Consider the following 14,278-nt stretch of genomic DNA (forward strand, 5'->3'; position numbering starts at 1 on the left):
TTTCTAGTCTGTTCAGGTCATTTTGAATATTGATCCTGTCCTCTGGAGTATTAGTTACTCCTCCTAATTTGGTGACATCTGCAAATTTGATAAGTATTCCCCCAATTTTGTCCTCCAAGTCATTGATAAAGATGTTGAATAGAACTGGCCCGAGGACAGAGCCTTGTGGGACCCCACTGGTCACTTCTCTCCAGGATGAAAAGGAGCCATTGTTGAGCACCCTTTGCGTCCGGTCGGTCAACCAGTTACAAATCCATGTAACAGTTGCCTTGTCTAGCCCACATTTTACAAGCTTGTTTGCAAGAATATCATGGGGAACTTTATCAAAGGCCTTAATGAAATCAAGATATACTATATCCACAGCATTCCCTTCATCTACCAAGCTGATAATTTTATCAAAAAAAGAGATCAGGTTTGTCTGGCATGACTTGTTTCTCTGAAACCCATGTTGACTTTTTGTGATTATGGCATTGCCTTCTAGATGTTCACAGACTCTCTGTTTAATGATCTGCTCCAGAATCTTTCCTGGTATTGATGTCAGACTAATTGGACGATAATTGTTTGGCCCCTTTCTCTCTGTATCGCTGGTGTAGCTGTTTAAAGGCTGCACCAGCGATGTGCACAGTGGAAGGAGCTCCAAAACGGAGCTCTTTCTGGCGCCGCTGAAAGGGCGTCACAAGTGGCCTGCAACGGCACCAAGACATAACAGCCACACTGCGCTGTTTGGATGCGGTGCGGCCGTTACGTCAAAATGGCGGCGCCCATGTAGACAGGGCAATGCCATTTTGATGTCCTGGTGACGTACTAGGGTTGCAGGGCCTATATAAGCAATGCCCTGAGGCAACCCTAGTACATCGCCAGGACGTATTTAAAGGGCCAAAGTTACAGAATCCAGTGTTCTGTGGTTTTCATTTCCAGTGAATTATGATCTCTTCTTGCCCATAGTATACTCTTTCTCTTACAAATAGTACCATGTGCTGTGGTACATGAGTTACCTCTACCTTTTGAAGTATTTCTATCAAGTCACACAGATCTTGTATGACTTTGGAAGCTAAGCAGAGTTCATTCTCCTTAGTACATGGTTGGGACAATCATGAGTGAATACATGAAATCTCCAGGAAAGGTCAAAAAAGAAACCCTAGCTGCCAGTTAAAGTTGACAATAATTGGTTAGATTGTGGTGGCCAAAACACTGCCCTCCAGATGTTAGTGGACGGCCATTCCTAGCATAGCCAATGCTATGATGTTTCCTAAGTTCTTAAGTAGCTCTGACTTGATTTTTAAATAAAAGGAATATTACCTATGAGCTTCTATTTCTTTTCCGTCCCCTTGAGTGTATGATTCTGGTAAAGTCTCATTACATTCTCCTAACACCAGCATGAAGCAACATGCAATATTTCCCTGTGCATCTCAGTCTGAAGCACAACCGCAGCACCTCACCCTCGTTCAAGCTCCTTCCTCATTCTCTCCCTTTCTTTAATTACATCCTCCTTCTGCTCCTCCAGAACTTTTCGCTGTCTCTGCAGCTCTCCATTCACAGTCTTTAGCCGCTCTACTTCCAGATGGGAGGAATCAAGCTGCTGAGTCAGGCTTTCCATTGCCATCTCCAAGGCCTCTTTCTCTCTGAGGAAAGAAGAAAATAACATTGAGCAACCTGCCACCAAGATAATCAGCCCAAAACAGAGGCCCCAGTTTGTCTGGGTGGAAGTATATGTTTCACTTCCCATACATGCCTTCAAACTTCATCTACTCACCACTTCGTTTTGGCAAAGCAGAGTCTGTGGGGTGTGGTGGTACTAGGGGTTTACCATCTGTCAGAAAATCAGCAGGTGGGAGAAATCTTGTCCTCGCTACGACTCTGACTCTTCAGCTACATACTCACACTGCTTTTGTCCAGTCACAATAGAAATACAAGGGCCAGCAAGCATAATGGTCTGAACACTGGACTATGACTATGACTCTGGAGATCAGCGTTTGATTTCTCACTCGGCCATAGAAGTCCACAGGGTAACTTTGGGTGAGTCACACACTCGCAGCCTCAGAAAACCCAGTGATAGGTTCATCTTAGGGTTGCCATAAGTCGGAAACAAGTTGTAAGTATGCAATAACAAAAATAGAGAAGTTAATAGAGTAAGAGTGATGTAATGGTTGGAGTGTTCGACTGGGATGCTAGAAAATAGCATTCAAATCCCTTCTCAGATATGGGAACTTACTGGGTGACCTTAGGCAAGTCACACTTTTTCATCCTAGGAGGAAGGCAATGGCAAACCTCTAAATAAATCTTGCTAAGAAAACCCATGTAACAGCAACAGATACAGAAATGAAGAACCAGGAACAGGGACACAATCTACATAACTTCCAGAAGGCTGATTCTGAGCCATGTCACTTGAGGACATTACCAGATGTAGACTGCCTTTTTCTTAATGCTCTCACCTTCCTAGAACCTCCACTGAGGTTTTCCAGCGTTGCAGCTCCCGTCTGGAAGCCTCCACCATCCCAGTCAGCAACTCACATTCCTGCCTCTGTTCTTGAAGCTGCTGTTTTGCAATCTGTGTTTCCTGCTGGCATTCCAAGAGTTGCTTCTTGACAGATTCCAGGTCATCCTGGCAAGACTCCATCTGCACATGCAACTCCTAATCAGAAAAAGAAGGATCAAGCAGGAGGCTCCTTTCATGTCACATAACATGATATATGCAGGGGACCAAGTACCTCATTTAGCAGCTGGGCCAAGTGCTTTTGTCAATCGCTCCATCTACCTTGTGTAGTGGAGATTCTGTAACTGGGATTTCAAAAATCATTGCTGAAATCTGTTAGGGATCAGTCTAAAGGTACATAAAAGGGACAGTGTGTTCATACTGTGAATGTCAGTTTCTTGGTCTTTATCATTTGGACATTTAATCCAGAAGATCAGATGTGCTTCACTACCTTGAGGATGTACCTGTTTTCACAGCTAGTACAACAAGATATGGCAGCTCTTGCCCTGTCATGCCAAGATTAAATTATAGCCTAATACAGACTTTACTGCTGTACTTTTTTACCAGTATTTTTAACAGTAAAATCACTGCAAATGAAAATCAGTATATCCAACCTGCTCACGCTGCTGTGATTTTTGAAAAACAACTTGCACTGCCTGCAGTGCTTCGTTCTGACATGATAGTGAGTGTGTCCTGGATGGTGATGCTCGCCGGCGACGAGGAGAGATAGAGCGTAGAGAAGAAAGGTGCCGTAAGATGTCTTCCTCTGATGCAGCTTTGGCACTTTCCAGAGAGATTAACCCTGTGCTCTTGGATTCAGACAGAGCGAGCTAGGATGAGCGAAGCCAAGAGGAGAGGAGAGGAGAGGAGAGATAATTCTTATCAACTTATTACTAATAAGCTATTCTTGTATGCATTTTGCTACACTGCTAACTCACTACTAGTCCAGCAGATGCAAACATCTCCTACTACTTGTGATACCATTTTCAAATGGTGGAAGTAAGTAAGTTTTAAGTTCCTTTAAAAGCAGGCCCTTCTTTATTACAATATTTCATGGTTATAAATATACCTAGTATAATTAGAGCCAAGAAACATTATTTTTGGATTACAGTTCCCATAATTCCCTAGCTGGTATGGCAACTGTATGTAGTGTTATTGTTGTAATCCCGACTTGATACGCAGGGATAGGTGGGAAATATAAATAATAATAATAATAATAATAATAATAATAATAATAATAATAATAATAATAATAATAATAATAATTATTATTATTATTATTATTATTATTATTATTATTATTATTGGCTGGGGAATTCTGAGAACTGTAGCCCCACTTTTCCAGGTCCTATTTTTCCTTGCAAAAATCCATACCCACAGGACACTAGGGGAAAAAAACTTTTTTGATATGGGATACTTGCTTAAATATAACCACATGATATATTTCCATATTTATTTAGTTGTTAAGTTACAATCAAACAGTTTGATAATCAGTTCAAGACCCATGAAGCAGCTAGCAAGCAGTGTCTTAGATCAAACTGAAGGCACTTAAGTAATATCATAACACCAAATGTCTGTAATCCAGGACATGATTTACTGCTAATTCTCCTGTAGAAGGTTCTCCCACAGGTTCTGCTTTCTTGGATAGTGCACTTGACAAAAGTGCTCCCTTACAGTTCATTTCACTGGAGCGTATGTAAATAAGAGTCCTAGTGAACTACATCTCTTTTCCTGTTAAATGACTGCTATCAAATTACACACATTGAATCTGTACATAACTATTCAACTGGACTGTCTTGTTGATGAAAATTTCACACACCTTTGTGATGTTGTTCAGGGTATGTTGCAAAGATTCAATTTCCTCTTTCAGATCCTTCACCTCTTCTTGGTCTCCAGTCTTACTGGCCTCCTAGTGTTCAAAGATAAGTAGTTGCTCAGAAATGGACACAGAGAAAGAGCAGAGAAAGTATGAGAGGGAAGGCATGTGTGGTAGTATGAACCAGCATATCTGGAGCCTATGCATCTCTGTGAGAAGTGTATGTGTTTGTAAGGGTATGTGTGTTTGTCTGAGAGAGTGACAGGAAGAGGGGTTTGTGGGTATGTGTACCAATTTCTGAATGTCCATTTTTAGGGCAGAGATGGTCTTCTCTTTCTTTGTGTTCTGTTCTTTAAGTTTATCTCCTAAACTGTTCAGCTCTGTAATCCTGCAAGATATAACCACACACAGTTATCAGACTGATTAGGAAGTTGAATAAATGCTCCTATAGCAGTGACATCACTAGGGTGGGCATCACCCATTATGTTACTTGTAAATCAAAATTCCCATATATCACTGAATATAAAGGCAACGGTTGTGACATAAACAACCAGCAAATATAAAACTGTATCTTTAAATTACAGTAACAAACATACAGACTAAATGTATTTACATGTACATAGTTTAATGTGGTTAAAGTGAAAATTTGGTAAGATGTAAATTTTTAAAGAAAAATTTAAAATAATAATTTACAAAATTTTATAATTTAAAAATTTTAATTTTTATAATTAAAAAAACCCCGAGGCCTCTCCTTTCTCCTTCTACTGAATCTCACCCCATCTCTTCCACTGAGTTCCAGCATTTTAAAGGGATGCAGGTAAACATCACAGCCCGTATTTGACAAAAGGCAGATGTCTGAGGAGCAGTGGTATGACCTCTCTTCGAGTGTCACCTGGTATTGCCTGTATTCCCTGCACCCCCTAATGACATCCCTTGCATATAGAATTATTTCTTCATATCTTTGGATGAATTAGATTAGAAACGATCAATGCACACATCATATTAAAATGTATAGGGTATAATACTGGAGATAAGACAATAGTACAGTGCATCTGCTCCATACGCGGGCTCGCCATGCGCGGACTTGACATCATGTGGATGGCGAGCCCCCATTAAATGAATGGTGCATACGCCCATGGAGTGTGCACGGTGTGTTGCACGGGAGCAAGAGGCCATTGAAAACAATGGGACTTGTGGTCCCATGGTATTACTTTTACATGGAGGTGTATATGGAATGGTTTCCCCACGTAAATTGAGGGTCCACTATACCTAACAGCTGTAAGTGGCATTCTTTTTTACACTGCACTTTCCAGTCCTTTCAAGGATTGCTCCATTGCTTCCATATTTTTATTACCAGAATGTTATTTACTGTGTAAGCATCTACAAACCTACAAAAGAGTCTGAAGGCAAGATGCAGAAAAAAGAAAGAATGGGCACTTCGAACCTTTGGGCCAGGGCTGAATATGAACAGCTCATAGCCCACTAAGCTTCACAGACCCTAGACTTTTTTTTTTTTGAACAAAAATGGTAAAATCATGCCTCTAGAAGCCTGGAAGGGAGAGTCCCTCTAAAGTACCTCATTTAGCTTGTTTTAGCAGCCCCCCCCCCATGTTTTTTTTTGAGGGGGGGGAAACAGGCTTGAGCTTCCAGTCACTTCTGGTTTCACTAATGTGTGGACATTCCATGGCAGATGCATGGACAACTGGTGGGTAAAGATCCCAGAGCCTCCAAAGTTCTCAGCCTCTTAATACACTATGGTCTGGAGACTAGTGAGCTATTGGAGGCCTTCTCACCTTGAGTTTAGATCAGCCTTTTCTCCATCCCAACAGCTCTGCAGCTGGATCATCTCACGAACTTTATCCCGAAGCTGTTTTTCAAGTAGGGAGACAGAGCTACCCTCAGAGAGACGCAGGTTAGAATCCAAATTAAGACAGGCAGTTTGGAGGCGGCGGGCAGCTCTTGCCATATCAGTTCCCGCCTCTGCAAGACCCCTGGTAATGAGAGAGTTAAAGCTCTTTTCATTCAGAATCTATACACATCAGTACCTCAAACCCTTATGTGTGCCAACACTGAAACTGCCACATTTATGGGTACCACAGAATTTGAATGCCAGCCACTGCCAGGAATCTTGGCAGGTGCTGGCAACAAAGCAAAAACATCTAGTCTTTCAACCATTTCAAATTCCTTATAATCATATCAAAATTATGGATAGTGGAACCTTAGTATTCACTGGGAGTTGGTTCCAGGACTCCCTGTGAATACCAAAATCCGTGGATGCTCAAGTCCCATGAAATACAGTGGCACAGTAAAATGGTGTCATTTATATAAAATCGTAAAATCAAGCTTTGCTTTTTTTGGAATTTATATATTTTTAATTATTTCCAAACCATGGATGCTTGAATCCATTGATAAAAGAATCTCGGTTATGGAGGGCTAATTGTATATATTTTTCCAATATTTGGTATAACAAATTGCATTTATAACTAATCTTTTTTTTAAAAAAAATGATCCTTGGAAATGAAATTTTAGTCTTTTCTGGAAATGACCATGCAAAGCTTTTATCTGTATCTATCACAATGATTTCATCGTGGTCTAAATCCAATGGGCCTATTCTAGTTAGAATGACAGCGGGATTTTGGCCTGTGTATTTCCATATACTCCCATGTTACTCCCACATAACCTCACATAAAGGATATGGCTGTTAACCCAAACAATATTGGTGGGCCATCATGGCTTGCCATTTGCAGTTGTTACCTCCCCATCAGCAAACTGGTTCCTAAGTGGAATTGTTCCATACAGGCAGACTTCAGCTGGCCTCAAGACTGGCCCTCATATGTGAAAGACAATAAGACAACTTTGCAGTCAGCTACAGGAAAGGTGACTAGAATGGTTATCTTCTTGATGTCTTTCCATGGGCAGAAAACTATGTTATATTCTCACTGACAGTTTTTAAAGAAAGGGCTTTGATGTATTATGTTGCAACTGCTTTTTGTTTTTTAATGTATGTTTTAAATTATTTTTAATGCTATAGATAATTTAATGACATATTAATGATTATCTTTTATATGTAGTTATCTATACAAAATCTTTTTTATTTAATCTTTTTATGAATTAAGGACCCCACCCCCCAAAAAATAACATATATAAAATTATATTTTCTCAGAATACATATAATATTTGTATATAGTAAACAATGAAAGCTAATAATGCAACATTTGTATTGTTCATCTTTCAATTCTTTTGTTGTAATCTTCTAGAAATCATTAAATCTCTTTCGACTTCCTACCATCTCAGTGTTGGTTGTTTCTACACAATTATGTTTCCCCTTAATTTAATTTGTTTTATTTTATTTATATACCGCTATTCCAAAGATCATAGCGTGAACAGCAAGAAAGCTAATTAGCAAGTACACTTCAGTTTTGAAATTTTCTGTATTTTTACCATTTGGTTTCTGAGTTTTATATTGGAATTGACCTATCCCAATACATATAGGCATGCTTGTGAAATAGTTGTACTGTAATTATCTATATGCATGTATTTTTATGTTAAATTTTATAATATTTTATTCTATGTAGGTAGAGAGTATAAAGCATAAGTTAAATAAATAGATCTGGAATAAAACATCAATTCGAACAAAGAAAAAAATGATCAAGATTGATAAATAAGCCTACTGTAAAATAAACATTACTGTACTAGAAGAGTCAAGGCTAATTTCTGTATCTTAAGAGCATTTTCAATCTGCCATATGTGTTATCGTCAAAGCATAATATTGACAACTGATCCCATCTTTGTCTCCAAAAATTTATTAGTTCTTTCCAATCCTCATCGTGTCTATGAAGTGTCTTATTTTTCATCACAATTGTTACTTTATCTAAATCAACTACATTGTATAGTTTCAACAGCCATTCTTCTGGTGTTAATGTTTCATTATCTTTCCATTTTTGATCATATTCTATTCTCAACACCATATACATCAATATCTTCCAGTGTTGATTCCTGATTTATCATCCAGTATATATGCCATATTAAGGAGGTAAAATTCATGAACCATTGGGAATATGATATTCATTATTTTATATATTAGTACAGTATGTGTATTTTTGACCAATATTTCTTTGCTATGAAGCATTGCCATCACATATTATAGAATGTTCCCAAACTCTTTTTACATTTTCAGTAATTATTTCTTTCATATCTTGAATAATTTCTCATGTGTCAAATACTACCTATGCAACATTTTATAGTAATTTTTGTTTAGTTTATAACCTAATGTAATTTTTTTCTTTTTTCTTCCAAGTAAATTCTAGTTGTAGGGGGTGTCCAATGTTCTAGGCCCATTTGATCATTGATTCTATTACCACTTCTTGTTTCATGTTCCAACTGAATAATAATTTGTATAACTTGGCTATCATATGATTGTCTTTCTCCAATACAATGGTTTCAGATTTCCGTTTCTTAATTTCTGTGCCATCCATTTCCTGATCCATCTTGAATCTTTCTTTAATTGGCATTTGATACCTTGTGAACCATTGGCATTTGATACCTTGTGATGCTAGCTCATTTCTCATCTTAGGGAGCACCTACCTCTCTACTGTTGTGCGGAGCTCTGCAAAGTTACCACGGAGTGTGGCAGCTTGACGCCATAGCAAGAGGATCCCACTGTGTTCATTGCTTAAATATGAACTGTAGCTCTGAAAGAACAATGGCAAATATATGACTGATATGTTGCAAGCTCCATCACTTCAGCATATTATTTACAGAGCTCTGCAGAAACAAGTTCCTGATCTTTATTTCACTTCATATTTGCATCACCTAAACTAACATTCCCAAGTTCTGTTGAAGATCCTATATGGGTAACAGAACTAGGGACATAATGAACATTCACAGTTTTTCTCATGACAAGAAAGGGCACCCCACCTAAAAATCAAAACAAAAAACTCTGGAAACTACAGTGATAATTTTCACATTTAGGGACTTTTTTTTGTGGCAAAAATCTCACAAAAGTCCAAAACACACTGCAGAAGTAATCCAGTTTGAGATCACTTTAGCTGCCCTGGTTTGATGCTAAGGAATTCTGGGAATTGTAGTTTTGTGAGACATTTAGCCTTCTCTGTCAGAAGGCTGGTGTCACAATAAATAACAATTCCCACAATTCCCTACCACTGAGCCAAGGCAGTTAAAGCAGTTTCAAACTGGATTATTTCTGCAATGTGTTTTGTATCGAAGTGATCTTTGTAAAAAAAAAAGTTATTTGCATAAAAATATTGTTGGGACTTCTTTGCACAAAACAATTTTTAGTACAAAATAAAATTTAAAAAATCATTAAAAATACTGTAGTTTGAGAATCGCTTGTAATTTTTCCCACCAGGGAGAAAATGTCTGATATTTTTCCTTCTTGCGTATTAGAAGAATGTGAAGTCTTACATCCCCAATCAAGATCAGATGACGTATAAAGCATGGGGGAGACCTTGGCACAGGCAAGTAGAAACATTAACTGAAAATTATGTTTACATGTAACTGATTGAATTGGTTTTACTTTTTGTTTTGTTTTGCAAGCTGCTGAGAACTTTGGGAAAAGCAAGATAGAAAATATTAACTAACTTGTTATTGACCTTTAATTTCCAATAATTTCCCCCCATCTGGGCAGGGAGGCTGATGCACCACCCCACAAACACACCACAAAACTACTAGAGTAAAATATAGACCAAGGATACGCTTTCTCTCTCTAGTGTTGTAGCATGGTTGGCATCAACTCTGGCTGAGCAAATAAGATGTCTGAGCTCAGAACTTGGCCAAAATATATATGAGCTAATATTTTGCTGTACAAATGAACATGTCTCAGAGCTTGTAAATCTACACATACAGATTATTCTTATATAGCACAACATAATATCAGTCATCATCACCATAATCAAACCAACAAACTCTGCTGTTTAGAACTATTTTTCCAAGGTTTCCCATAGAATCGAGGTTCAATCACACAGAGAAGCCCTTTCAAAATACTGGAAGAGTTCCAACAGTGCCTTGGTGGTCTCAGCTCCTTAGCAGAGTAATTCAACAGCAATTTTTAACTGGGTCACTACTGCAGCTGGTTAGCAGTGCCTGGAAATACCACAGTAGTGGCAAATACAACACTGGGGATAGAAGTGTAATTGAATTAAATGATTCTTTTAAAAATGCTAACATTGTATGAAGTCCAGAATGGTCACAATCATTATTTTTCCTCTGAGAGCTTCCAAACCAGGACAGGTTGTATTCAGGGAGGGGAAAAAAAAGTCCCATCAAACAAGGGAGTGCATGAAAGGTGGCAGAAAGAGTTCATAATTATAAATTTGTAGAGATAGAAATATTCAAGGTTAGTGGTCTGAAATACTGGAGAATAATGAACCAATACCAACTGAACAGGAAGCCATGATGTGCAAACAACTCCAGTATAATAGAATTCACTTAAACATTTATAGGCCAAGCTGACCAAACAGATGGATAACTGCCAAGCATTACATATTAGGGTAAACATTTTGTTTACAGCAAACATTTACAGACAAGATGTTATGAGGATTAAGAATAATTATCTTTAAAGTAGCAAAGGCAAGGTCAACATATCCAAAGGGATTTTATTTTGAAGGGTAGAAAATTCCCTTTTCTTCTAGTGACTAAAGATATCAGTGTGAAATAGATCTTCTCATTGATCAGGAGTGGGTAACTGCCAGGATTTAAGGGGCTGTATTGGGTTCCCTTGAAGGGCTGCATCTCCCATTTCAAGGACTGATTATGGGAGGGAGATAGCTTTGGTCACCTTGGTAGATGACCTTTGTCAGAAACTGGACAAGAGAATGGATTCCTGTTGGCTCTACTAAACTTTTTGGTGGCTTTAGATATGATTCAATAATACTGGATGGGACTTGGAGGCGTTGTTCTTAGTATCTCCAGTTCATGGAGCAATGAGCTTAAAAAGTAGTGCTGGAGGGTTTCTGTTCAACATCCTGGCTCTGGGCTTCTCAGGGTTCAGTTCTGTTCTCCAAGTTATTTAAAATAAACATGAAACAGTTGGGAAAGGTTTCCAGAGTTCTGTGGTCTAAACTAAACACCTGTGCACTGATGATATTTAACTCTATCTGTCCATTGCATCTAGCTCCATGGAAGACATTTTGGTGCTTAACTGGTGTCTGATAGCATTAATGTACAGAATAAGGGTGAAAGGATTGAAGCTTAATCCAGACAGGGCAGAGATGATCCTGGCCAGTCAAAGGGTTGATCAGTGATGATGGGAGTTGTAGTCTAAAACATCTGGAGGGCACTGGGGTTAGGGGAGGTGGCTATGGGGGACAGGATATTAGTGCAATCTGAAGTGGACAGATCTCTTATCATGATGCTGCAAAACATTTCAAAGGCTATACTGTACAATGAAATCTACCTCTCCACCCTTTTGCCACTGGGATTCCTTATGTTCCAGTTTACTCCTCAACTTCTGCACATCTGTAGCTGCCCTCTCTAGTTCTCCTGCTAGTCTTTGTTTTGAGGATTTCATCTGTTCCAGCTGTTCCCGAAGTAGAGTGTTCATCTGGGAAAGGCTGGTACTCCTAGGGAAAAAAATAAATAAAACTAAACACACTAATCTAAGACAATGTTTTCCTCCACAGTCACCACCACAGGGCACAAAAGTTCTATTACATTCCAGAACACTCCAGATCCATCTACCAAACCCTCTTGACAACTGGAACTCAGTTGGAACATTCCCTTTTATACTGAAAACATTTGGAGATGAACCCATCCTTTAACTCAAGATTAGACAACCTTTTCCTTATCTCATGGGCCCCATGAGACAAATTAGCCCCAGAGAGTAATCTGTCAAAGGTTGCATGCTAACAGTAGGTGGATCTGAAGACCCTGTCTGCATGGCCAGGATACTCCATGGGCAGCAGTGAGCCGATTGCTCTGAGGTTAGAACAACGTGGCTAGCATCAACAAGGCCGGGTACTTCATTCTGACCTCAGAGCGAGTGACTCATCATAGCAGCAGCCATGCCAGGCAGCACAGTGAGACGTATTCTACACAGCTGCAACAAAGGGCTCCAGCTCTTCCTAGAAAATCTGGAGCAAAAGGTAACTTTGAAAAAACTGTTATAAAACAGGTTCAGTTCTGAACAACCGGATGTTGTCTGGACTGTTAGCAGGAGAACTAGTTTTTTTGGCTTTGCATCATCCAGACTCCTCACTAAGAAGACAGGGGAAGGGCATTTTGTTTGGTCCATGCAGATAGGGCCTACACCAGTGGTTGATAGGAGTAGAGCCAAATTTAGACAATCCCACTATATTTCTCCCTGTTTCCTCAACTGTCTCCCCCCCCCATCTTCCACACATACCAGGTCAGGACCTGAACTGAGCACTTGTTGAGGATTTTTAAGACCAGCCCATTTTCCCCAGAGCTGCAGGTTGGCATACTTGCTCTACTTCTTTCATCAACCCAAACTGCAAAAATTTTACAGTCCTCTTCAGTGAGAAGGATTTTGTAATTTTAATTTTGTTAATAGTTAAATACTTTTAAATCAAATCTTTTTTCTCCATTTTAACTATGTGTGTTTTTATTTACTTTGTAAACTAGAGTGCCTAAATAAAATGAGAGTGGCTGGAAACTAAAAACAAAACAAAACAAAACAAAGCCTTTTCGAGCTAAAGAGTCTTAGCAATAATTATGATATACCTAAGACTTTAAGTTGTTTTAAATTGATAAAATTGTTTTATAGATTCTAGATAGTTTTAAATTGCTTTCTTTTCATAGAATCATAGAATCGTAGAGTTGGAAGAGACTGCAAGGGCCATGCAGTCCAACCTCCTGCCATGCAGGAAATCCAAATCAAAGCATCCCCGACAAATGGCCATCCAGCCTCTGTTTAAAGACCTCCAAGGAAGGAGACTCTATCATCCTCTGAGGGAGAACGTCCCACTGTCGAACAGCCCTTACTGTCAGGAAGTTACTCCCAATGTTCAGGTGGAGTCCCTTTTCCTGTAGCTTGCATCCATTGTTCCGGGTCCTGTTCTCTGGAGCAGCAGAAAATAAGCTTGCTCCCTCCTCAACATGACATCCCTTCACATATTTAAACAGGGCTATCATATCACCTCTTAACCTTCTTTTTTTCCAGGCTAAACATCCCCAGCTCCCTAAGTCGTTCCTCATAGGGCAAGGTTTCCAGACCTTTCACCATTTTAGTCGCCCTCCTTTGGACACGCTCCAGTTTCTCAACATCCTTTTTAAATTGTGGTGCCCAGAACTGGACACAATATTCCAGGTGGGGCCTGACCAAAGCAGAATACAGTGGCCCTATTACTTCTCTTGATCTAGACACTATACTTTTATTGATGCAGCCTAAAATTGCATTGACCTTTTTAGCTGCCGCATCGCACTGTTCACTCACGTTCAACTTGTGGTCTACTTGGACTCCTAGATCCCTTTCACACGTAGTTTCATTCAGCCAAAAAAGCAATTTAAAACAATCCTATATTTGTGCATTTTATTTTTCCACCCTAAGTGCAATACCTTACATTTCTCCTTGTTGAATTTCATTTTGTTAGCTTTGGCCCAGCTTTCTAGTCTATTCATTTTGAATTTTGATCCTGTCCTCTGAGTTATTAGCTATTCCTCCTAATTTAGTGTCATCTGCAAATTTGATAAGTATGCTCCCAATTCTGTCATCCAAGTCATTGATAAATATATTGAATAGCACTGGGCCTAGGACAGAGCCCTGTGGGACCCCACTGATCACTTCCCTCCAGGATGAAAAGGAGCCATTGTTGAGCACCCTTTGCGTTCCGCCGGTCAACCAATTACAAATCCATGTAACAGTTATCTTGTCTAGTCCACATTTTACAAGCTTGTTTACAAGAATGTCATGGGAAATCTTGTCAAAGGCCTTACTGAAATCAAGATATACTATATCCACAGCATTCCCTTCATCTACCAAGCTGGTAATTTTATCAAAGAAAGAGATTAGA

At 39.2% G+C, this 14,278-nt stretch overlaps 1 protein-coding gene across 7 annotated transcripts in view; it reads right to left on the reverse strand.

Annotated features, from left to right (window-relative positions):
* Window positions 1–14,278, reverse strand: part of CROCC2 (ciliary rootlet coiled-coil, rootletin family member 2) — a 127,543-nt gene that overhangs the window by 84,405 nt on the left and 28,860 nt on the right. For all 7 annotated transcript variants that reach the window (XR_006103136.1, XR_006103138.1, XR_006103137.1 and 4 more), the window contains 8 exons: window positions 11,704–11,869; window positions 8,874–8,980; window positions 6,083–6,280; window positions 4,581–4,677; window positions 4,293–4,382; window positions 3,088–3,303; window positions 2,433–2,632; window positions 1,440–1,622 (listed from right to left, as the gene is read on the reverse strand). Coding sequence is in view for 4 of the 7 variants with exons in the window: in XM_042460650.1 (XP_042316584.1) it covers window positions 1,440–1,622; window positions 2,433–2,632; window positions 3,088–3,303; window positions 4,293–4,382; window positions 4,581–4,677; window positions 6,083–6,280; window positions 8,874–8,980; window positions 11,704–11,869 (1,257 nt within the window). In the remaining 3 variants the exon portion in view is untranslated. The remainder of the gene's footprint in view (window positions 1–1,439; window positions 1,623–2,432; window positions 2,633–3,087; window positions 3,304–4,292; window positions 4,383–4,580; window positions 4,678–6,082; window positions 6,281–8,873; window positions 8,981–11,703; window positions 11,870–14,278) is intronic.

Source organism: Sceloporus undulatus, chromosome 3 (genome assembly GCF_019175285.1).
Source record: "Sceloporus undulatus isolate JIND9_A2432 ecotype Alabama chromosome 3, SceUnd_v1.1, whole genome shotgun sequence".
NCBI lineage: Eukaryota > Metazoa > Chordata > Lepidosauria > Squamata > Phrynosomatidae > Sceloporus > Sceloporus undulatus.